This window comes from Dipodomys ordii, unplaced genomic scaffold (assembly GCF_000151885.1).
Source record: "Dipodomys ordii isolate 6190 unplaced genomic scaffold, Dord_2.0 Scaffold111, whole genome shotgun sequence".
NCBI classification, from domain to species: Eukaryota; Metazoa; Chordata; class Mammalia; order Rodentia; family Heteromyidae; genus Dipodomys; species Dipodomys ordii.
Window position 1 is genome coordinate 3487037 of NW_012267327.1, and position 26023 is coordinate 3513059.

At 33.5% G+C, this 26023-nt stretch overlaps 1 protein-coding gene across 1 annotated transcript in view; it reads right to left on the minus strand.

The window, feature by feature from the left end:
* Nucleotides 1–276: 276 nt before the first annotated feature.
* Kiaa1524 (KIAA1524 ortholog) overlaps nucleotides 277–26023 on the minus strand; it is a 32733-nt gene continuing 6986 nt past the window's right edge. Inside the window, exons 4-21 of the mRNA XM_013028566.1 lie at nucleotides 25371–25465; nucleotides 24880–24976; nucleotides 22896–23018; nucleotides 22628–22773; nucleotides 20376–20451; nucleotides 17434–17652; nucleotides 16484–16643; nucleotides 14306–14447; nucleotides 12197–12296; nucleotides 10417–10535; nucleotides 8052–8244; nucleotides 7569–7643; nucleotides 7369–7479; nucleotides 4057–4253; nucleotides 3025–3138; nucleotides 2365–2447; nucleotides 1337–1476; nucleotides 277–605 (exon numbers count right to left, since the gene is read on the minus strand). Coding sequence (XP_012884020.1) covers nucleotides 435–605; nucleotides 1337–1476; nucleotides 2365–2447; nucleotides 3025–3138; nucleotides 4057–4253; nucleotides 7369–7479; nucleotides 7569–7643; nucleotides 8052–8244; nucleotides 10417–10535; nucleotides 12197–12296; nucleotides 14306–14447; nucleotides 16484–16643; nucleotides 17434–17652; nucleotides 20376–20451; nucleotides 22628–22773; nucleotides 22896–23018; nucleotides 24880–24976; nucleotides 25371–25465 — 2361 coding nt within the window. The 3' untranslated portion in view covers nucleotides 277–434. The remainder of the gene's footprint in view (nucleotides 606–1336; nucleotides 1477–2364; nucleotides 2448–3024; nucleotides 3139–4056; nucleotides 4254–7368; nucleotides 7480–7568; nucleotides 7644–8051; nucleotides 8245–10416; nucleotides 10536–12196; nucleotides 12297–14305; nucleotides 14448–16483; nucleotides 16644–17433; nucleotides 17653–20375; nucleotides 20452–22627; nucleotides 22774–22895; nucleotides 23019–24879; nucleotides 24977–25370; nucleotides 25466–26023) is intronic.

The following is a 26023-nucleotide window of genomic DNA, read 5'->3' on the forward strand; positions in this document are numbered from 1 at the left end:
CTGCTTAGTTTGTGTAAGGACGTTTTAAAAGGTTTAAAAAAATGACAAAATTGCTTAAGAATGCGTTAATCAAAATTTAACCTTGTCATCAAGTGATGATTATAGTTACAAGTGAGAATAAATCAGACACACATGAAAGGGAATATTAGAGAGACAATAATGGTTTCTAAAGAGTAATATCCTAATGTAGAAGCTAAGGAAAGCTTTGAGCAATAAAGGCCAAAGACCAAAAGTAAAACTTAAAAAGCTCTATATTCAAAAGAAAAAAATAAGACATACACCAAATTAGGATCTTTACTAAATTAGATAATAATTCCGACTATTTTGGAGCCACAAAATCACCTCCCTTTACTATCTTCTCCACCACATAAATTATTATTATTTAAATATTACAAAAATTTTATTACATTACAAATTCCAAAGTGCCATAATGTCTATATACTCAGATTCACAGTTTCTGGACTTATTTTTCCACCACTTAAACTGTGGATCATCGCTATCATGTGAGAATGTTTGTTCAACTCTTCTTGCTGGGCTTTCATCAAAGATTCTTTCTCTTCCAAACGACCTTCTAATTGGGCTTTCTGTACCTCTAGGGAGGAAGCCTAAGGAATTAAGAAATCAGAGATTAAAAATTTAGGAGAAAGAGAATAGCATATGTATTTTTATAGATACATAAATATGTATAGAAAGCTAAATTAATTATATGATAAATTTAAGTAATAAATAATAGACATTAGCAATGCTTTAAAAATCAATGCTAACAGCTACGAACTTGAAGAAAACACTATATAATACTATTCAGAATCACTGAAAAGATAACATATTAATGTAGGCTCTCCGAAACTATTTATGTGTCATTAAGTTTTATGTCTCTTCTGTTACTAATGTTCTGTAAAATTTCAACTTTTAATCCTAGTCTGTTCTCATCTCTGGTTGTAAATGGGCCAGAAAGCAGATCATAGCTATGACCCAAGCAATAATAATAACAACATAGAAAGAGCACTGGACTCAAGATACCAGACACATGTTTATTACTGAAACTGTTAACCACAATCTCAGACTCAATCTCTTCATTTGTAAGTTAGAGCATTCATATATAGGGATTAGTATCTGGAGGGATTAGTATCTGGTAATGCAAGGAGAATTTAAATATTTAATATTTCAGAGAGTTCTTTGCAAATTATAAATATCTAAACAAATATGAAAAATTATTATCACCCTTATAAGCAGAAATATATCTATATATTTTCACTAAAGAAACAACATTAATCTATCCAAGTTGACCCTTTCACAGACTTTTAAGTTTTAATGCAAATTGAAACTAAAGTCTTACCTTAATGCTCAACTCTTTTTTTATCTGTTCCGTTCTGCTTAACTCTTTTCTAAGAATGTCAATGGCTTCATTCTTATCATTATTTTCTTTTTCTAAGACTTTAATATTTTCTTCTTGTACTTTTGCTTTTTGATACAAATCTTAAAACAAAAAATCGTCACTATGTAGTCATTAGTAATACTGATAGTACTCTGAAAAGGTTAGATAGCTACTGCAAAATCAAAGACAATAAGAATGAAGAAATAACTATCTGGATGTAAGTTTTTTAAAATTTGCTAAAAAAAAGTCACCATCAAACTCTTCTCCTATGACATCAGTGCATAGAAAACAACAAATCTTGATACCTTTCTCTACTTCCTGTTTAAAATGTAATATACCATAAAGAAAGGAAGGGCAATCTGTAGAAATTATAAGGATTACAAGAGGAGAGCCAAAAACATAAAAAAAATTATAAATGTGCTGCAATGCAAATGAATTGTAACTGAAAGTTTTTGTGGATCAATTCACAGATACCATATGAAGAAACTAGTAAATACACTAGGTGCTAGTTATTCACCCCTTTAATCCTAGCTATTAAGGATGAGTTTTGAGGACTGACATTTGGAGACAGTCAGGGCAAAGACTCTTATCTTCAGTTAAGCAGCAAAAATAGAACTAGAAGTGTGACTCAAGTGGCAGAGTTTAAGACCTTAAGTTCAAGGCCCAGTATTGATGTGTACATGTGTGTACACACACACACACACGTGTGCAAAACTAGTAACTAAAAGTTACTTAGCATTGCCACCTATTGTTATGTTCCTTAAGTATTTTTTATTTTATATTAACACCCAGATTTCAAAGAAAAGAGGATTTCTTTGTCAGTCAAATTTTTTCAAATTGTACTTGTGAAATGTTATAGCATGAAAAAGAAAGTAGTTTAGGAAGTAATTTAAAGTTAAAAATAATAAAAACTAAAATAAATCATGCTTTGATTTTATTCTAAAATAATATATGCTAAAAATAGACAATATCAAACAAAGGATACTTACTTGTTAATTTACATTCTCTGTCTACTAATTGATTCTGGACTTCTTTTCTCTGTTCTTCTTTCTCTATCAACTGAGCAATAGTTCTGAAGTATAGAAGAAAAAAATATCACCAAATCATATCATTTCTGACTTTTTGTCCCTAACAATTTTTTTTTTAAGGTCGGTTGTGGGGCCTCAACTCTGGGCCTGGACACTGTCCCTGAGCTCTTCAGCTCAAGGCTAGGGCTCTACCACTTGAGCCACAGCGCCACTTCTGGCTTTTTCTGCTTATGTGGTGCTGAGGAATTGATCCCAGGGCCTCATGCATGCAAGGCAAGCACTCTACACTGAGCCATCTTCCCAGACCCCTAACAAATTTTTTTACCATAGGGTCTGGGAAGGTGGCTCGGTGGTAGAGCGCTTGCCTTGAGCTGAAGAGCTGAGGGACAGCGCCCAGGCCCAGAGTTCTGGTGCCACGACTGGACCAAAACAAACAAACAAACAAAAAAACAAATTTTTTTACCATAAAATAATAACAATTACTACCTGTAAAACCTACCAAATAAATATTTTTCTCTAACATAAATAATTTATAAATTTTATCACTAAGAACAATATTCTGTGTAGAAAACTGTTTTAAAACTCCAAATAATTAGAATAAAGAATTAAGAGAGATATTACTTTTCATTTTGTTGCTTGAGTGATTCATTCAACTTCTTCACTGTCTCAATTTGTTTATTCAGAGAATCACAGGTAATCTCTAAGTCTTCCTTTTTCTTCTCAGCAGTTTCATTTCTAAAAGGACAAGGAAATGAGCTGGTATTATTTAATGGATAAAAACATAGAGAAAAGAAAATTAGTGTTCTTTAAGAAGAATAAAGTCCAAGTTTTGGCTGGTTGCTGGGATTAAAAAGTATTATCAAGAAGAAATGTTTGATATCAGTCTCACTGACAGGCATATAGCATTAGTTTACAAATTATAATGCACCACACAATGCTGCATACACAACTGCTCTTAAAGAAATGTATAATTCTAAATTTCTCTGCTTCTTTATTTTATTTTGCCTATATGGTTAAATAGTGGAACAATTACTTCAAAAGTGATCATCTCATAAGCACAATATGTCTTTTCATGTTTCTAGAAGAATTTCAAACAAAATAAAGTCATAATGATAAATTATATCTCATAACATTGAGAGGATTTGAATACTAATACCAAATATCTGTGCTTTTAGACTTGATGTTAAGAAGTTTGACTTGCAAAGATGACCATTTTATATAGTTTAACATAAGACTAATGGTGACAAATTCATTCAACAATAATTAACAGAGTTAATGCATCATATTATTTATCATTTATAAAAATTTATAAAAATAGGGATTTGTAGGCTGGGAGCTAGAGGCTCATGCCCGTAATTCTAGTCAGGAGGCTTAAACCTGAAGATGAAGGTTCGAAGCCAACCTGGCCAGGAAAGACTGTGTGAGGAGACTCTTATCTCCAATTAACCACCTAAAAAGCAGAGTGGAGCTCTGGCTCAAGTGATAAAGCACTAATCTTCAGCAAAAGAGATTAGAACTGTGCCTAGACCCCGATTTCAAGCCACAGGACTAGCATAAATAAAAGGATCTGTAAGTTACCACAACAAAGAAAAAGATCCTTCCTTGAAGAGTTTACATACCAGGTCACAGTTGATTATAAATAACTTGATTTACCTCTGAAGAAGTTCCATGTATGATTTTGTCAGTATTTCATGTTCTTCAGCCACGGACTCTAATTTTCTATTATGTTGAAAGAGATGTTCAATATCACTCTGTGCTCTTTCTGATTCAAGCTGTTGTGATTTCAGTAATACACTAAGTTCTTCATTTTTTCTCTCAACATCTCTAAGCATACCAGCAAGTGTTCGTGCCTTAAAAGAAAACAGCACATGGGCTTTCCCAATATTACTTATATACAGCTATGCACCATATAACAGTATTTTGGTAAATAACTGATTGCATACCTGATGGTGGTCTCTTAAGATTATTATTAGTTATATTAAAAGTAATTACTTTGTAGATTCTATGATGCCTGCAGAATGATAAAACTATCTAGAATATAGCATTAGAATATAGAATATTCAGAATGTTATAATATATTCCACAATTTAAAACATTTAGCAAATGTTCAACAATTCAGTATTATGAGTTAAAGAAGTAGTTTTATACAATACTTCTAACAATGTTGCGCATAAAAATAAGTTTAATAATGTAGAGCTTTCTCCTTGTGGTGTCATGTTAGAGCTCAAAAAGTTTTAGATGTTGAAGCATTTTCAATTAGGGATGTTAAACTCTACAATTGTAATTTAATAGATTGTTAACCTAAGGATGGCCAGATTAGTGGAAATGAACAAAACTGCAAAATAAAGTAGTCCTATTTAACTAAAAGGGTACAGTCCTTGGTGGTGGTCATTAATAGTAAACTAATAAGTTTGCATACCCAAGTCTTCTCCTTTCAGGTAAAAATGACGAATAAAAGTCTCTCGTAAATGTTTAACACTTAAAAATCAAGCTAGCATAACCAAGGAATATAATCTATAATTAGTGACAAGAAATGTCAGACAAAAACCTAATCTCACTCTTTTTATAGCATAGATGACACAAAAATCTATTAGTGTTATTCTTGAAAAAATTTTTCTGCAACATGGAAAACCATTATATTCTCCAATTAAAATGTATGTCATGTCCAATGCATATAACAGAACATTACAGTGTACTCTGAGGAGAGAAGAAAATAATTCTAAAAATCTAACTTTCTTGTAATTTATGGTGTAATAGATTAAAAAAATGAGTCATGTTAAACAATAAAAGAAAATATATGGGGGGCTGGGAAGGTGGCTCAGTGGTAGAGCGCTTGCCTTGCATGCCTGAGGCCCTGGGTTCGATTCCTCAGCACCACATAAGCAAAAAGAAAAAAGCCGGAAGTGGCGCTGTGGCTTAAGTGGTAGAGCGCTAGCCTTGAGCTGAGGGGCTGAGGGACAGCGCCCAGGCCCAGAGTTCAAGCCCCACGGCCGACAAAAAAAAAAAAAAAGAATGACACTGCCCCATTTGTTAGGAAATGGAAAGACTTGGAAAAAATCATATTAAATAAAGTAAGCCAGGCCCAAAGAAATTTAGGCCACATGGTTTCCCTTATTTGCAATAATTAGTATACATATAGGATAATCTTATCAGATGAGCTGAAAAGCTCAAAGATTATGGACATATGACCATATAAGTTGATGCTAAGTAAAATCAACCCCAAGATATGGACACAAGAGGTCTGTCTTTGTTGTTGTTGTTTTAAATGTACCAGATGATTTTGTTTGTTTGTTTCCTTTGTATGTTCTTCCCCCTGTGGTTTATCCTCTGTTGTCACTGTACTTGATTTTGGTACCTTGCATCTTATACATTTGTCTAATCTGGGGAAGGGAAGGGGAATAACAAAACCATGAAACAAGGACACAGGATGACCCGTTACCACAATGAGACCCACAGGACAGTATATTGGAAGTGAACTTTAACAACTTGGGGTAGGGGTGAGGGTCAGTGAGGAGGACTGTGGGAGGAGGGGGAGGGAAGGGAGAATGGCCAACAACAAGGGAAATGGTAACAATGATTACACTCATTGCCTTACTCATGTAACTGTAACCCTTCTGTACAGCATCTTTACAATAGCATAAAAAAGTAATAATGGTTGAAATCACCCATCCTACAAGAACACATGGATAGTCACCTATAGGAAAAGAAGTTTATAGCCAGTCAAGGCTGACAAGGCCACCTCCCCCATGGAAGAGAGAAAAATGGCACCTGTTCTTATTTAGGGGCATCCTTAAAACATCAGGGCTAGAGGCAAGAGGTATTCTGTGTGGGCAGCTAGATCCGGGTGAAGTGTGTGCAGACCTATCCAGGGAGCATTCTCTTTTCTTTGTGAAGGGCAGGATGGAGTTCAGGTCTGGGTGGAGGTCCAGCTGTGGGCTAGAAATGCATGCTACTAACAATGGTAAGGGCAAACTAGAAAGAGGAAACTTTTAGAAGGTAGAATTTATGAAAGGTGGAATTTACTTATGAATATATGTAACAGGTAATTTTTGTTCCAGTTTTCTAATTTGGAAAATCCTAAGAATAGTAAAAAATACTTAGGAAGACATTTTAAAAAGAGGAAGAATGATTAGTTTACTACTGGTTATGCTGAGGTTGAAATATTTTGCAGCTATTATGGAAAGCATTTAGTGTGAGGGAAAAAGATTTGTGCATATAAATATGGGAACATTAGTATTTTAGTAATGGTTGAAATAACAAAATACATAAACAAATAGTATATAATAATCTAATAAAAAATCCTGAAGATCGTTAACATAGGGTATAAAATATCAAATAGCAAAAAAAACCCAAAAGACAATGACATAACAAAAATTAAAGAGGATAATTTAAAAGTAGAAGTAGTTGGGGCTGGGAATGTGGCTTAGTGGTAGAGTGCTTGCCTAGCATGCATGAAGTCCTGGGTTTGATTTTTCAGAACTATATAAATAGAAAAAGCCAGAAGGGGTGCTGTGGCTCAAGTGGTAAAGTGTTAGCCTTGAGCAAAAGGAGTTCAGGGACATAGTCTAGGCCCTGAGTTCAAGCCCCAGGACTGGCAACAACAACAACAAAAAAAAGTAGAAGTAGGGGCTGGGAATGTGGCTCAGTGGTAGAGCGCTTGCCTTGCATGCCTGAGGCCCTGGGTTCGATTCCTCAGCACCACATAAGCAAAAAAAAAAAAAAAAAAGCCGGACGTGGCGCTGTGGCTCAAGTGGTAGAGTGCTAGCCTTGAGCTGAAGAGCTGAGGGACAGCACCCAGGCCCAGAGTTCAGGCCCCATGACAGGACCCCCCCCAAAAAAAAGAAGCAGTTGTATCAAATTGCTGATGACAATTTAGCACAATTAAGAATGATAAATAATATTTTTCATACTTTTGTCATTTATTAAATTTTCTTCTAATCAGACATAAATTTATCATGTACCTACCTCTGTCTCAGCTTGAGTTCTTTGACATCGATACTGAGCAATCAGTCTATCAGCCTGTGCAAGAGCCAAAGCTTTTGCTTCCAAGAGATCTTGCAATCTGCTTTCTTTGGACTATAAGAAAACAAACAATTAATTTTCATAATTTTAAGAAAATATTTATTAAAGCTTACTGAACATAATTAAAAGAAGCTTTTACTTACAGCTAATGTGGATAGCTTCATCTCATATACATCCATTATATCACATATTCTCATATCTTTAATCTGATCCCTTACCTAGGTTTTAATAAAATAATCAGAAAATTATAACAAAACTAAATCATCAAAACATATACAACAACAACAAAGGAATACTATATTTGTTATTTCCCTAATCTTCCCACTACAGAACAGTATCTGGATAAGATTTGGTATGTAAATAATACACTTAAAAATTTTTCAAAGCTGGAAGGGTAAGAGGAAAGGAAACTAAGAAAGCAATAGTAGCCATGCTAAAAACTGACAGAATGTAATGATTGGCTTATCTTACACTTGCCAAATTTTCCATTCTATTACTATCTTGTAATAGGTAACATTTCAGTTATATTTGCCTTCTAAAGGTGCTAAAATGTTATACAATCTGAGTAGATAATTAACTGTCGGGTGCCAACCATACTCCCATCTGTACTGTTAGTTACCACTCACCATCACTCCAGACTGAAGTTTCTCTATCAGTTCCTCAATATTAACTCCAGAAACATCTTTCAAAAGGGGAGGTGTTATACACTTTAACGACCCTGCAAAACTGTGATTTACTGATTGCAAAGGCATTCTCCTGGGCATGTGCTCTGTTTCTTGTTGTCTATATGCATTGTTTGCTGCTATACTTTCTCCAAGCCTGAATAGGAAGCAAAAACAAAAAGAAATAACACAAAAACAAAGCCAAAGGCAGAGCACTGAAGAATTAGGGAATCTATTATTAAAATTAGGAAATCTTTTAGAATGAGGGCTTTCTTTTTTGCGAGGGGGAGTGGAAGGGTATATAAAGCTTCAAATATTTTTGAAAATGACACATGGTTTGGGTAATATGCTAAATTTTCCAAAGTACTCCCTTTTCTATTTACAGTTCTTTAATAATGACATTTCTATCTTTCGTTTAGAGACACTGTAGTCTACTTTTATGGATGAAGATTATTTGTACTAAGTACAAAGCTACTAGTATTGTTCAGAGCAGCCTTCTTATCATGAGGTGTTTCTGTGTCTATGTCCTTCTTTACTCTTTCCTTTTTTCACTCAGTAAGTTCTAACCTGACCTCCACTGACTTCCAAGACCAATCTGACTTGTGCCCCTTTAAAGACAGTCTAGCTTCTGCCTCTAGGTTTTGCCTGGGCTATTTCTTTACCAGAAAGCATCCTTCCAACCAAATTGCTTTTTATCATCAGATTTTCTTTTAAATTCACCTTTCCTAAGAAAGTTCACTACTAAGCTCTGTGTAATGCTAATATTAATCCCCCTTCTCCCACAGCACCGTATCTTCCTACCTTCCTTCCTCCCCTCTCTCCTTACTTCTCCTCCTCCCTCTTCTTTCCTTCCCTCTTTGTCTCATCTCTGACTATAGGACAAATCTTACCAGAGCAGGCATTTAGTATAATTTGCTGCTATAACAAAAAATACCCAGAAGGTAGCCAGCCCACTATAGCCATACTTATGGTCCCTAAAAATATTGTTAAATATTCAATTAAAACAAGCAAGCAAATTTATATACATAAAACCTATATATCCACCTATCCCTCAATAAATTCACTTACTAAATTGCTTAAGACAATATCAAGTAATGACATATAAAAATAAACATAAGTAGACCATAGAGAAAACTGTGGTCTAAAACACATAAAAGGAAGGCTAAGATACCAAGAAAAGGGTGGGAAGGCCTTAGCCACAGGGGCAAAGGATGACATACTCATGTTCAGAGGGGCTGTAGCTTTCTCTTTGAGATTTTCTTTTCCACGCTAAACTAATACAATTGAAGCAAGCAAACCATCACAAAATATAATAGCTTCATTATAAACCATTTCTATGTTGTAACCTGAGGTTTCTATTTATTTTCCATTTTTGTTAACAATATAGAGAATTCTGATTATATGCTCATGAATTTATGAACATCTAAATTTTCAAAATTTAAAAAGTGCAATTTGGTTAACCGTTCAAATTACAGTTAACTCAATCTGGCTGTTTGAGAAGAAAAGCAGCCACAGACAATATAGATAATATGAAAATGAATGGGTACGGATTTATTCTAATAAAACTCTTACAAAAATATGTGCCTGCCCAATGACCTGCTTGCTGATCTCTGGCACAGTAAATGCCTCACCTATTTACAACTGCTTCAAATTATTCAAACCATGTTTGCAAATTCACCCAAATAAATCATTTAAAGCTTAAAAAATTTATTAAAATAGACATCTAGTAAACATTTTGCTAACCATTTAGTGTCTTACCTTAAAAAATGAGGTGTTTTCCAAGTATTATTGTAAGTATTCTTTTATTATCTGAAATTAATGATTATAATAAAAAATTTTGCCTAACCATCTTTTGTTTACTGATTAAAAACACAAATTTTCTTTAAGGACCTTTTTATTCTTCAAGCACAACTTTCAGCTTATGCAGTTTTCAGAGATGATCCCTTTGGCAAATGACCCAGAGCTGGTCAATGACAGTAGTATTTGATTTTTTTACTTAAAACATTCAGGAAGGAAAATGCTCTCTAAGAAAGAATTAAATGTAGAAGACAAGTTTTGGTGTCAAAAATCTACTACATTAAAAAGTGGTGGTTAAGAGAAAGAGAAAAATAGTGCCTGGATAACACATCTAACTACCTTGATCTATGTAACCCTCGGGTAATAAACACTTGCCTTTTCAGGTACAGGAATCAAAGTTCTATTTTATTTCATTTTGCTGATAAAATGAAATCTTCACTTTACCAATTTACTAAGGTATGTTGAGGGTTACTGAAGAAACACAGCACAATGTCTTAGTACAAGAGATATATTGCAAGTGATTGCAACTCACACTAAAGTAGGAAAATCTGGAAGTGGAGCTGCTTCCAATAATATTCCCAATCCAGACTGTACTTGTTCTCTGTTATCTGATGTCAAAGCAAAAGCCAGCGGAGTAATCAAACGTGGATCCTAAGCAAATCAGAAACCAGAAAACAAGAGGCAAAAACAGTATCAAGTCTCTAGGATAAAGCAAATTCTAAAATGTTTCTTGTCTCATATTTTAATGAATCATTACATTTTACTTTCTTATATACACTGTGATCCAATCACTATAAGCATGAGCTTTAAAAATAAATCCAATAAAGGTTTTAAATATTTTCAACTATGCTATGTCTTAAATATTTTAAAGAACTTATAGGTCTTTCATGTCAATGAAGATTTTACATAATACTATAAAATCTATATCATCTTCTTTGGAAAAGGTCTATAAATGAACATAAAGGGGCCTTTGGACTCAATTCTTTGTAAAACATATTCTTAGTAAAGAAAATGTTAATATAATCACTTCTTTATTATTAAAATGTTGTTTCTTGTGCACACGCAAATATAACTCAGCACCACAGAACCAGAACATATTTTTGGCAGGACTTTTTCTTTACAACTCCTCTCAGAAAAGAGAATCATTATTTGCAATTTGCAGTGAAATTGAAGTCCAAAAAGAGAAATAACTAGGTAAAACTTATATTCACTGGTCACTGGTACACAAACCTTGAAACACCATTTTAAATATTACACTATCAAATTGTACATGTGACCCCTGCCTAAGGGTTTTCAGTTTTGTCTTCTACCTTGTTAATATATTCATTAAAATCATTTGTGCCATGTTATTAAATGAATGTATTTCAACAAAAATATTTAATTAAAAAAACCTGTTACAGCTATTAACAAACATTGTTAAATAAATCCTGAAGTAGGCCCCAGAAGAACAGTTCAAACCCAAATCAAGTTATTTTGGCTATGAATCACATAACCAATTTGTTTTCCAAAAATAAAAACAGTAGCAGCATAATCTGTCTCCTCTGTTTCAGCCCTATAAAGTAACAAACTGAAATGATCAATAGACTTTTGTTTCATTGCTTTGTTCTTCAGCCTCTTTTCTGTTTATAAAGTCAACCTCCCTCTGCTAATATTCAATTTCCAGATTGTAGAATAGTAAGTAAGGGTTGGGGTACAGCTCAGCAGAGGAGCACTTGCCTAGCATGCTCAAGCCACAGGTTCATGCTCTAGGCTCCAGCACCTCAGAGATAATAACAACTATAATAAAAAAGGATAACAATACAAGTTAATTATATCTCTAAACCTGTCAAGTTAGTCTTGATAACATCTAAACCTCTTATCCAACAATTATCAATACAATGTGTGAGTTAGCTATGTTTGCAAAGTCCCTCTAATCTCACTGTTGTTCACAATCACGTCCTTTGCCCTGATGTTTTCTATATACTTAATATACTATTTCAACAACCTCGATCAAAAAAAAAAACCACCTCTAAAGCAAACACTACCCTCTTCCCAAAGCCAACAAAATGAACAAACCTGCAAGTTCAACAGAAGGAAAAGCTGAGAAAACAATATTACCATGAACATTCTATAACTTGGAATCAGAAATACTTAACATTCAGTTTTTGTAGCAGTATGTAAAATAACAGTACAATGAAGACAAGGGTAGCAGCTGTCTTCTGATGAACAAGTCTAAGAGAAACATTGTCTAAATATTTAAAATATAAGAGCATAATTTCCTAGAAACCACTTACAAAGGAATACTCATCAATGTATAAAAATTTAAATCTTACTTGAAGGATTTTGTAGAAGCTTACTTCCATACCAGGAACCAACTGTTTAAGTTTGTTCATCAAAACAAGAGTTTTCAAAATTACATCAGCAGCAAGTTTGCTTTAAGAAAAATAATATTTAAATTAAACTCAAAATATTTTTAACTACAATTCTAAAGAAAAAATTAGTTTTAAAATTCAAGAAGACAAAATTATTTCTGCTGAGAATAAAAAAATACCAGAATAAAAAAACATTCTTGGAATTCAAGACTAAAGACTAAAGGGAGGCTGGGCACCCCACAACTCACACCTGTAATCCTATCTACTCAGGAGGCTGAGATCTGGTTCAAAGCCAGCCCAGGCAGGAAAGCCATTTGACTCTTATCTCCAATTAACCACCAGAAAACTGGGAGTAATGTTGTGGCTCAAGTGGTGGAGGACTCTCCTTGAGCTGAAGAGCTGAGGGCAGTGCCCAGGCCCCCAGTTAAAGCCCCTTGACCACCACTACCACTACCACCACCAACAACAACAAAAACTAAAGAGAGCATACTAGCATTAACAGTCTAAGGTTTTGTGTGTATGTGTGTGTGTATGTATACACATGTATGTGCTGTTTCTGAGCCTTGAACTCTCAGCTTGATTAATTTCTTCATGACTGACGCTACTGCTTGAGCCAAACCTCAAAGTTCAAGTTTTTGAAGTTAATTGGAGATAAGAGTCTCTAGGTTTTGCCTGCCCAGGCTAGTTTCAAACCTTAATCTTCAGATCTCAAACTTCCTGAATAGTTAAGGATTACAGGACTGAGCTTCCTGCAACAGTTAACATTTATTTAGTGCTCCTTTTTTTACTCTGAAAACACACAAGTAGGTAAGAGTACTGAAGTGAGTACTAAGTATTAAAGGATCCATTAATACTTAGTTTTAACATTAAAATATTAACAACACAAAATATCATTAAACAATAAAGAACAAATAACAATTATGATATGAATTATGCTGTTATATATCATGCTTTGTACCTGAAGCAGAGTATAAAAAGAACCCTTGTTCTTGAGAAACACAATTATTAACAATGACATTCTCTATGGAAATGAGAAGGAATTATGGTATCCAACACTTAGCAGGGTGTCAATGAATATTTATTAGATGAACTTAATTCAAAAAGCATAAAAAATGTCTCATTACTATCATGAAAATCCACCTTTATAATGCCTGACATGCTAAGGAAAAAAAAAGCCATTACTGTTAAGAAAATTTTGGCAGTTTTTTTCTTTTTTTGGGGGGGGAGGGGAGGTCTGGTCATGGGACCTGAACTCTGGACCTGGGCACTGTCCCTCACCCACAGCGCCACTTCCGGCTTTTTTCTTTTTGCTTATGTGGTACTGAGGAATCTAACCCAGGGCCTCAGGCATGCAAGGCAAGCGCTCTACCACTGAGCCACCTTCCCAGCCCCCAGGGATTTTCTTATAATAAAAATGTTCTTTTTTTTTTCATTTAAAAGTTGAAAGTGAAAGTTACTAAATAATTAAATTACTAAAGTAATGTCAAAAACAAGTTCCAGCTGGATGTTGATGGCTCATATCTATAATCTAAGCTACAAAGGAGGCTGTGATCTTCAAAGTTCGAAGCCAGCCCAGGGAGAAAAGTCCATGAAACTCTTACTTTCAATAAACTACTGAGAAAAAGTCAGAAATGGTGCTGTGGCTCAAATGATAGAACACTAGCCTTGAACACAAAGAGGCTCAGGAAAAGTACCCTGCCCCTGAGTTCAAGAGAATGGCCAAAAAATGAAACAAAACAAACAAAAAAAGCAAATTCCAGGAAAAAAAATTTAGAGATCAAATCACACACTCACACACACACACACACACACACACACAGTCACACACACAGAGTCACACAAAGAATTCCAAACAATAAAACAGATCAGTTAAAGCCTTTCTTCAGAAGTATACAATCTATACATTGAATAATTTTTAATTTAAAAATTCATTACATACAATGTTTAATTCTTGGCTATATCTTGAGCTGCTAGAACATAACTAAAGAATGGTATCTTAAAAGATCAGAACTACATTTAAAAATTTTTACTTAATTTAATAACTTTGTAAGTTAGATTTTGAATACTCACCATAATTCAGAATCTGCTACTTTGGTTCCAAATCCCAGGTCAATCTTGCCGTATGTAAATTGTTGTTCTATCAGAGTGGTACACTTTATAGCAGTCAGAGTTTCTGCAATACGCATTTTCAGAGTATCATCTCCACATAGAGGTAAGCTTTGTTAAGATTTACACTTACAAATAAAAAGATTTTCCAAATAATTTATGTTTGGTAATAGTTTAAACATGCAGGGTAATTTCATACAAGTCAACATTGTAATTGTAACCCAGTATAATTATATTTATTGAATGGGAGGTTATAACACTGGGAATGGAGGATTATCAGCGATGAATGTCAAGAAACGGTCTCATACCACACACCCAGAAAAGACCACTGGATGTTCCATTTTTAGCACTCATACTTTTCAATAAATATTTGTTGCAATCAGGGAATTCCCTAAAATTTTATTAATTATCTATCATTATGAGTATCGTTAAAAAGGGGCCAAGTTAGGCCAGTTACCAGTGGTCCACACCTATAACTAGGTACTTGGGAGGTTATTTATTGGGGTCAAGGTATGAGGCCAGCCTAGGTAAAGTGGTGGCATGTACCTTTTAGCCTAGCTATTGCGAAGTCCAAAACAGGACCTATCTCAAAAATAATAAGCAAAAATTAGGGCTGTAGATGTGCCTCTGTAGTAAGAACAACTGCTTATTAAGAGCAAGGATCTGAATTCAAACCCAGTATTGATGCCATCAATGATCAACGACCTGACTAAGGTCAAGCAGAAAAATCCTATGTGTGGGGGCTGGGAAGGTGGCTCAGTGGTAGAGCGCTCGCCTTGTATGCCTGAGGCCCTTGGTTCGATTCCTCAGTACTACCTAAGCAAAAAGTAAAAAGCTGGAAGTGGCATTGTGGCTCAAGTGGTAGAGCGCTAGCCTTGAGCTAAGAGCTGAGGGACAGCACCCAGGCCAGAGTTCAGGCCCCACAACCAGACCCCCCCAAAAAAAAAGAAAAAGAAAAATCCTATGTCTGTAAAACAATGGTTCTGACTTTCGCTGCATGTTAGAATTCATCTATGTAGATTAATCATATTCACTCACACACACACATGCTAGAATCATCTGTGTAGATTAATCATATTCATTCACACCCCCCATACCCCCTCCCCCCACATATAACCACCACCACAAACACTTCAAGAATATCCTGGTTTTAGATTGTTCCAATCACTTTAGAATTTGTGGAAGATTCTGGTGTCTATCTTGTTTTATTCATTCCCCAGGTGATTCTAATATGAAGCCAGGATTAAGAGTGCTGTAAAGGACAATTAGATGGAAAAAAGACACTAAGAAGAGAGTAAAAAAATAGTTTGCCCTCCCTCTTTTTGTTCCTCTGAGATACAAGGAAAGGTGACCAGGTAAATTTAAGAAATCTCAATATGGTATTGCTCCTTGCCCACAATAGGATAGGGATGAAAATTTCTAGAAATATTTAAAAATTGGAACTTAGACATCTCCACAACTTAGAATTAGTAATCTAGAAAAAGCAAATACATGAAAGAACTGAGAATCAATCAGGGTACAGAGGCTGTGAAACTAACTGCATTAGAAGTTTTTTTGTGTTGATATATTCGTCTTTCCTATAATCAACTATGACATTATTTCCTCTCTATTAGAATATTCATGGGGATTTTACTTTTAAAACATGAGGTAGAAAATAGATAAAATCATGACAAATCTAAAAATACTTTTTATTCACTGATTTACTCTACCTAAAACAGGAAGGACAAATCATACAGTGGTTAACTGGCATTAAAAGGAAAAGATTACTAAGGATAATACAAGAGGCATTTTAGATGTCTCTAACTCTCAAACTGACAAAAATGTTGAAATCAAGTTTAAAAAGCTTTTCTTGTGTTGGGGGAGATTCTCAGTGGTTTAGTGATTGCTGTGTTAGCCCTGAACTTGCTTCCTGAATCATAAGGACAAAATAAACAAAATAAAAATAAATAAATAAATTCTTAAAATGTAGCTTAAAGTTTTACACCGAAAACTAGATAACTTTTTGAACTCTTCATTGAGATTTTCAAATTTCAGTTCAATATTTCTGGACATATATGAAATACAGAGAAGTGGCAAGATTGGAAATAAAATGCAATACTAAGGAAGAAGTATAGTTTCCATTTTTATGAGAGTAAAGGATATTTAATAAAACTTCAATAGCCTTGATCATCCGTTCACATTTTTTTCTTATTAAGGCCTCATCCAGACTTTGTTCTGTGAACTGAAGCTGATCCAGGACTGCAGGTAGCAGTAGGGTCACAAAATGGTCAGCCAAAGAACAGTTAGCAGTATCTATAACATCCTAGAGAAGGAAACGGCAAAAATGCTTAAAAACTGTGATTTAAACATTTTTGTAAATAATTTCAGTGTAATTTAATAATATAATAATTTTAGGGAAGACGTGGGTAGGCTAAACAAGTAAAAAATTGCCCAAATGGCAGAATCCTATAGACTGTGGTTATTTCTCATCCTGGTCTAGCACATTGTCTCTTCCTCCCCATATACTAATTCCAACATTTTTTTTTGTCGGTCGTGGGGCTTGAACTCTGGGCCTGGGTACTGTTCCTCAGCTCTTCAGCTCAAGGCTAGCACCCTACCACTTGAGCCACAGCGTCAATTCCGGCTTTTTCTGCTTATGTGGTGCTGAGGAATGGAACCTAGGGGCCTCATGCGAGGCAAGCACTCTACCACTGAGCCAACTTCCTAGCCCTTAATTCCAACATTTTATCTTAACCTATTTAACAGCTAATAAAAAGAAGACAACATTTATTGAGATAGAGATGGAATGTGACTACTGCAAGAATAATCATACAACAATACATATACTGTCAAGACCTTTTTTTTTTTTTACTCTCCAGAAACCAATATATATATAAACTATACAACAAAATAAGGGAAAACACTAACATATATGATTTTAGCGGTAGCTAAATGACAGTTGAGTTCAACAGTTAATATGAGCAATTTTCCTTTGTATGAAGAATTGGAAATTTATTATGGGTGTTTTTAAAAACATAAAACAAGCTTTTTATGAAAAATGTTAACTAAAGAGTTGTAAAAGTAGAAGAGTCAATTTTCTACTATCCTATTACCTCAAATAGTTCCTTGAACAACTCCAGTGTTAAGACAGAACAGTTTTCTGACCCATCCAAGGGTTGGCTTAACCAACGAAGAAGAGCCACAGTAGGTTCTAAGGACTTAGAACGGCTTCCCACAATGCTGTTGCCAGAGGAAGATTGTTCAAACATAATCTGACTTAGAACATGACGCAGCTGAGTTACTGAACAGAAGGCAAGAAGTAACTCTAAAACCTGTACAACATAAAGTTATCATTAAATCCAATTTTACTAGACATTAATATACAAATGATAAATCTAAAACTGTTGTACATTTTAACTACTAATTTTCTTTTGTAGTAATTAAAAACACAGTTTTTAAAATGAAATAATATCTAAAAAAATTAATTTAGGACTTCAAATACATGCCATATCCTAAAGTGAAAAATTAACATAAAGCATACTATAAAATAAGAAATAAAAGTGGAGTTGGGTAGATTGAGTACAAGTGTAAAGTGCTTTCTCAATATGCATGAGGCCCTGCATTGAAAATCAAACAGACATATAGACAAAGACTAAGCCAAACCCAACCAAAAACGAACAAAATAAAATTTGCTGAATTTTGATTGACTAAATATTGTAAATTTTCCATATATATATATATATATATATATGCAGATATATAAATATCTGCACATACTTAAAGGATTTTCTGGTTCTCTCAATGTTTTATAGTTTCACAATGGAGGCTTTATATATGTTCTGTTGGATTTCTGCCCTAACCACTTGACTTAAAAAAAAAAAATCAGTTAAATGGCAACAAAAAAAGAAAAATTCATCTATTTAGTGGTCCTAAAAATATAAATAAAATATAATTATACATACAGTCAGCCAGTTGTTAAATTAACAAGTTTCTACAGATTTTAGATATTCTATACTCACAATGCTCTCTGAATAGTGAGTTTTACATCTTCTTTCCTAATTCTTGTATATTTCACTTTTCTTGTCTTACTAGGTTGGCTGACACCATAAATTCAAACACAAATGGTGATCATGTCTATTCTGTCTTATACTTAATCTGAAGATAAGTTCTCCTAATTTGCCAAGAAGAATAAGAATGCAGTAGATTTTTTAGTAGTTATTTGACCAGTGAAAAAAGGGTCTGGTTTTTCCTAGTCAATCTTTACCTTGAATAAATATTAAATTTTATCATGTTAACACACCTTTAAATTTTATCATGTTAAAACACCTTTGTATTCTTGGATTAAATCTATTTAGCAAATGAATGTAATTCTCTTAAATATCACTGGATTTAGTTTAGGATTTTGATTTTTTATGTAATTATGAATTACTATGAATTATATTGATATATTTTTTCACACTAATCTTGTCAACCAAGGTTATACTGATATTAAAATCAAACATTTATGTCCATTATAAGAAGTAAATGAGCCAACTACTGGATTATTGCTTCTACTATTCTCTACTTCTATCATAGTAAGATTTTTTTAAATTACTCTGACGTCTTCATTCTCTTTCAGGCTTTCTAACACCTCTGTAAAGTTTCTACTTCATGTTCTAATCGACCTCCTAATTTTCTGATATAGTTTACTTTCTTTAGATTAATTAGCTTCTGCTATATTTCTTCAATTCCAAGAATCCTTACTTATCATTGAGTATAAATTTACAGTATTCTATCAAACTTAATTCAGATTAGGAATAATTCTCATTTTAATTTTAGGTCCTAGAGTTCAAAATATCCAAGACATATCATCTGAGTACTTCACCTAATGAAAATAATCCAGAAAGAACTCTTGGAAAACAATAAATGAGCAAGAGCAAAGATATAAAAACATACACACAAAAGTGAAACACTGTCAAGTAATAAACTTTGTACTATTTTAAATTCTCTACAGAAGCCAGACTCACTGTTTCTGATAATTCACAACTTTTCTAAAATTTGTAATTTTTTCCCTTCTGTGAATATTGTCAGATGAAAGTTTAGCCTGAAACAACAGTCCGACTTCATATCAGACATAAACTGAATTCTAGATGGATTACAGTTCTACATAGAAAAGTTACCATAAAACATAGGAGCTCATTTTTTTAGCTTTGGAGTACATCTAGATTTCTTAAATCAGATATAAAAAGGATTAATTAAATCTAGGATCATTCTGACTCAAGGCCCTGAGTCTAAACCTCAATACTACCAAAAATAAAACAAAAAAAAGTATTATTAAAACAGACATTAAGCTCTATTAAAATCAAGACAACATTAAACGAGTAACAAAAGCAACTCAGAAGATAATTGCACAAAATATAATGAATTATGTAACATATATAACTCAAATATTTATATTTAACTATCTATAAAAGTCTATCAAAAATACTCCTAAATATTTCAGATGCAAAACAGTTAATGAATGTGAAAAAGTATGAACCATTAGTTATAGTTAAGGAAATGTAAGCTTTAGCTGTAATGCAATACTAATTTTAAACATTGGAATGACTAAATAATCTGGAAATACCTAATACTGACAAGTAAAACAACGTATTCATAAGCTTACCAAGGCAAGTAGGAAAAAATAAATATTCTTAATAGCCAATATTCATAAACAAAAGAACTATCTAAAACTATCTAAACACAGGTGAATTTCACATCCTAATGTTGAAAAAAGTATTTTGTTTTTAAGACACCCAAAAGATTACATATGACTTCACTTACCAAAATTTAGACTTAGAACAAAGCTACATGTTGTTAGAAGTCAGCATAGCATTTATCTTTGTAACAGAAGAGGTCAGAAAAGGGTAGGTGTTGATTAAAAGGAAGCATCAGTAGGGATGTAGAGGATTCTGATCTCAATATAGGTCATACAATTGTGTTTGGTTTGTAATATTCAGAGAGCAGTGCAGTTAAAAAACTTTTCTGCACACTAGTTTTTTAAGATTGTAAAATAAATTATCATGGTTTTACATACCTTTGAAGAAGAATCAGGATCTTTTCCATTAAGAAGACCTAATACTTGATTAAGACATGATGAAAAGTGTTCATATCTAGGTTTAAAATAAAAAGGTATATCATAAAATGTTAATTACAAAACTGATATAACAAATGGATTTAGTTAATCTACTGATCATCACAATCCATGGCTAGCTGGAAGGTGCTAGCCACGGTCACTGCCCATCAGTGAAAGTATTGTACTATGTATCACTAGCCCAGAAGATCAAAATTCTATTTGAAGCACAGTTACTGCTAAATGTGTATGGCATTTGCATCATTTTTTTGTAAAGCTGAAAGTTCATGAAGTTGGGAACTATCTGTATTTAATTCTGGAATGTATTTTACCACCATGTTATACATAAAGTAGCTTATTTACTTACGAAAGCACAATTACTCAGGTGACAATAAATTACATCTTGGAGTTTTTAGTATATCAACTGTCATATGTTTTAACAGACTGTGTTCAATTTTTTAAAAAATTCAAGGGTACAGGAATACATAGTTACTTACTTATATAAAAAAAACCTAAAATTGTCAAGTATTAAAGCAGGGTCTTTAAAAACTGTTTTTTAAATTATCTTGAAGTAGTTGTACAAAGAAAGTGCCTTATCACAAAGCAGTTTATGAATACAATGCATCATGATCTGTGTCACTCCCTCAATGTTCTCAGAAATTAGGCTTTTTAAACATAGAAGCAGCCACAACCATGCTATACAACCCTAAGAGGTACCATTCACGTTATTTTCTATATGACTAGTGCATCATAGAATCAGAATACGTTGAAACAGAGCTAAGAATTTAATGATGGAAACAGAGAGAAAGAAAGTGATAGCACAATGGAAAGAAAAATAGAAAATTATAAAATGGATTAACATATTGGATGCTATAGAACCAAAGATGATTATCCAACCTACATTTGGCAGAGAAGACTTGATTAGGTGAGGCTTACCAGACTTGAGTCTTATGGGAAGTTGGGAGTTGAGAGGTTGCCAAGATTCTGGTTTGGAGTTAAAATTAGGATACTCATTTTTAAAGCAATAAAAAAAATACTTTTAAAGACTTGAAAGTTGCATATATTTATAAGTAAAAGGAAAGAGACAGGCAGGCACCAGTGGCTTACACCTGTAATCCTAGCTACTCAGGGGGCTTAGATCTGAGGTTCACAGTTCAAAGTCAGCCCAGGCAGGAAAGGCTGTGAGACTATTATTTCCAATTAACCACCAGAAAACTGGAAGTGGTGCTTTGCCTCAAGTGGTAGAGCGCTTGCCTTGAGCTGAAAAGCTGAGGGTCAGTACCCAGGCCTAAAGTTCAAACCCCACAACAAGGGAAAAAAAAAAAAAAGAGGCTTGTTTCATGCTTTTCTGTATGTTAGAATTACCCGGGTTTGTTAAAAAAAAAATTCAGTCTAATTCAAAGCTTTTTAGCACTATCTTGGCAGCCAGGATAGACATTCATGGGTAGTGTGAAGCTCACAGAAAGATGGAACAGATAAAAGAAGTGAAATGATAGTGTTACTCCTTGATTTTGTAATATTTTAATTACCTATACCATAGTGGTTAATTCTGCCCTTGTCCTTAGCTTTATTTTTTAAGCTTTGATGCTCTTTCTTAACTATTAAGAACTACTTTTACATTCTCATACTGCCAAGACTCCATTCTCTCCCAGTAATCTCATGATAGTAGAAGTTCAGTAAACGTTTTTCTTCGTGAATAATGAGTCAATTTAACTCTTTGAAACTACTTCAGTAGTTCTATAATTTAGGACTACAATGTAGGTTAGGCAATGGGAAAATTTAACTTGAGATGCAAAAAATCATAAGTTTTTTGGAAAAAAAATATTAGTTGATCTCAAGATGTCTACATTTTATAGAATGATACAATCCTATTAATCTAAGACTTAACTGTGCACACACACACATTCAAGCACCCTTAAAGTTACATTTTAGTGTTTCAGTTCAGGAAAAGAAAAGAGTGGGAGGGGAGGTTTGGGGAGGTGGGGGGAAGATGGGAAGGGGAAACAAAGGAGGAGGCTACAATGCTTGATAAGAAATGTGCTCATTATCTTGCCCATGTAATTGAAACCCCTCTGTACAGTATTTTCACAATAAAATAATAATAATAATAAAAGAAAGAGAATGGGAATAAAACCATTACAACATTCCAATTCATAGCTTAGCTTAAAAAAAAAAAAATAACGGAACATTTCTAAGTTTGCTGAAGTGAGTCATACCTGGTAAGATAATCGGCAATTTTAGGATTCTTAAGGAGATCCATTAATAGGTCAACTGAATACTTTCGTGTTAGGGTACCATCACCATTTATGAGAATATTAAATATTAACTGAAAAGTTTGATGAATGTTTCGAGCATGGAAGAGCTTAAAAGAAAATTTGAAAAAATGTATTATACATAAAATGTGAATGATACCATTCTATATTTAAAAAACTTCAATAATCTTTAAACTTCAAATTAACTTTAAATAGAAAAAAAATCATTTACCTTTTCTCCTACCTCTTCATTTAGTGTCAAACTGGACAATATTGAAAGTGCAAACACAACCACAGTTAAGCTACTATGAGCTAGAAATGTAATAAGAGTTCGATAAAAGGATTTCACATTGTTCTGAGGGAAAAAAATTAGAAAAAATTATGTTTTATATTATGATTTAAAAAGTATGTACTGTATATAATAGATAAGATCATTAACCATCAACTCTTCTAAACAAATGATTGTTGTACCTATATGAAAATGGAAGTAAACAATGCCCAACAAGAATGTGCTCATTACTTTCCTCATGTAACTGTAACCCCTCTGTACAGTATCTTTATAATAAAATGAAATATAAAAAAAAGAAAATGGAAGAAGGAAGCATTAAGACTGGTAAGGGTTGACTCTGATCAAGATGCATGCATTATACATATAAACATACATATTAAACATATGAAAGTCCAAGTTCAAACTCCATCACAGAGAAAACAAAACATAAAAATATACATGTTATAACAAAAAAATAAAAATAAACTGTACAGAGGAACTTTATGGTGAAAGAAGGAAGAAATGGTTCAGTCAATTAGAGTGCCTTGTTCTATACATTTTGAGGCAGAAGCTACTTTTCACAATACTTTTCACATATTAAACCTAGAAAAAGAAAATGGCTATGATAAATGTGTCCAAATAAAAGGTAACTTTTTACTAAGTTGTCTCATTTTGCAATAAATATTTCACAGTTGTCATGGTATCAACATTCAGAATAGAGAAAGAGTGCTTATTTAAACATTGCAGCAAAAGCTTTAATATTTAAGCTGGGTAAGGTGGTTTATACCTGTAATTCCAGCTACTTGGGAGGTAGAGATAATAAGAAGGGGATAGCCCAGCCAAAATAAGGTGGGTATGGTGGTATATATCTGTGATCGCAGCTACAAGGATGCATAAGTAGGAGGATCATGGTAAAGGCTAGCCCTAGGAAATCTATAAATCCTACCTGAAAAATAATGAAAGCCAAAAAACAAAAAACTAAAACAAAAACTTCAAAACCCAAAAGGGCTCAAGCTTAGAAAGTATGAAAGTCCAAGTTCAAACTCTATCACAGAGAAAACAAAACATATAAAAATATACGTGTTATAACAAAAAAAATAAAAATAAAAAACTGTACAGAGGAACTTTATGGTGAAAGAAGGAAGAAATGGTTCAGTCAATTAGAGTGCCTTGTTCTATACATTTTGAGGCAGAAGCTACTTTTCACAATATGGGCTGAAGACACCAATTCAGTGTGTAACACAGCTGCTTTCATATATTACTGACTCTAGTATAGATAGGTAATAATGAACAAATACTTATTCTTTGTTATATTTAAAGTTTTCTAAATAGGCATTTTTTTTTTCAGTAAGAAAAAATACATGTCCATACCCCTTCCCACACACAACTCTCTTCCTTTCTATAAACCCTTTCAAACACTTCCCTGGCACAAAATAGGCTCCATCTGAAAATAAGACAAGGTCAGAAAAAAAATCAGTACAACAAATTAAATAATATTTAAATTCTATATACTGCACAGCTGGCTCACTTAAGCTCATTTGGATGCCCTGACTTGCAAGTACTAGAATTTGAAACTAGATACTTGTTCATGAGTCTTTCTAGAAGAGTTGTACCGCTAACTGTGAAAACACAAGGATGACAAAAATGAGACCGCCAATGGCATGCTTACCTTTTATTAGGTATACAATAGCTTAGCAATTCTAATATGACTATTTGTGATGAATAATGGGATGTTACAGAGAGGGAAAAGTTTTAGAAAACACTTTGTAATAACTCTTACAGTCTTCAATAGGAATGCAAGTTACTTACAGGGCAGTCTCTGCATTGCTTTTTATGAGTCAGCTGAAAGGTCGTAAGTTTTTAAAGAAAATAATACAAATTTTCTTAATCATAAAATCCACTATAAACCAAAACAAAAGGAAAACCATAAAATAAGTAAACTTCTTACCAAAGTCTTTATGTGTGTTTGAACAGAAAGATTATGCCGACAAAGATTTGCCAGTAATCCCAGACAAGGCATTGTTAATTCATCTTCAGAGGATTGACTTATTTTACATTGGTGGTGTATTTAAAGAAAAATAAAAGACAAAAGGTATTAAGTTTATTCTAAATCAATCAAAATGACATAGTAATTTAAATTATATACAAAAGAAGTCTAGCATTTGAAGACAAACATACCCTAAATAATAATGCATATTTCATGTTTGAAACCAAATTATCTTATTCATTTTCATGTCTTTTCTGCCATAATCTTTTTGTTTCATCAATAGTAGTTACAAAATTAAAGTTACTTAGCAAAAGCATATCCTTGAAATCATCTAAAAGGAGTAACTTTTTAATAAATTAAAAAACATTTATGTAAGAATTTATCTATCACATGATCTTAGTTTAGAAATCAATCACTAAATTATCTGATTATAAACTTGATTGCATACTCACATATGATCTATCAGGAATGTAATTAAGTCATCTATATTGGAACCAGAATGGAAAATTTTGACATTATAAGTCAACCTCTGCAAGAGTTGAATGCACTGAGAATAAGAAAAGAATTATAAATATATGAAAAAATACTGCTTGTTCACAAATATGAACTACTATAAATATTTTCCGCATGTTACCATTTTAGAAGGCAAAGTTTAGGGCAAGAACTATGCTACTTCTTGAGTTAGCTTTTCTAATCGCATACAAAGCAGTACCAAGAATGAGTTCCTGTCTGTAGTCACATTTCCACACACTCTATCTCAAACATAGTAGTCATTGCAATGGCTTGAATGTGGCTCAATTGTGTCCAGTCAAGGGTTTACTTTGATTAAGGGCTTAACTCACAGGGTAAGGTTATGTGGAAATGATGGAACCTCTATAAAATCCAGAGACCGGGCTGGGAAGGTGGCTCAGTGGTAGAGCGCTTGCCTTGCATGCATGAGGCCCTGGGTTCCATTCCTGAGCACCACATAAGCAAAATGAAAAAAGCCGGAAGTGGCGCTGTGGCTCAAGTGGTAGAGCGCTAGCCTTGAGCTGAAGAGCTGAGGGACAGCGCCCAGGCCCAGAGTTCAGGCCTCACAACCGGACCCCCCCCCCAAAAAAAAGAT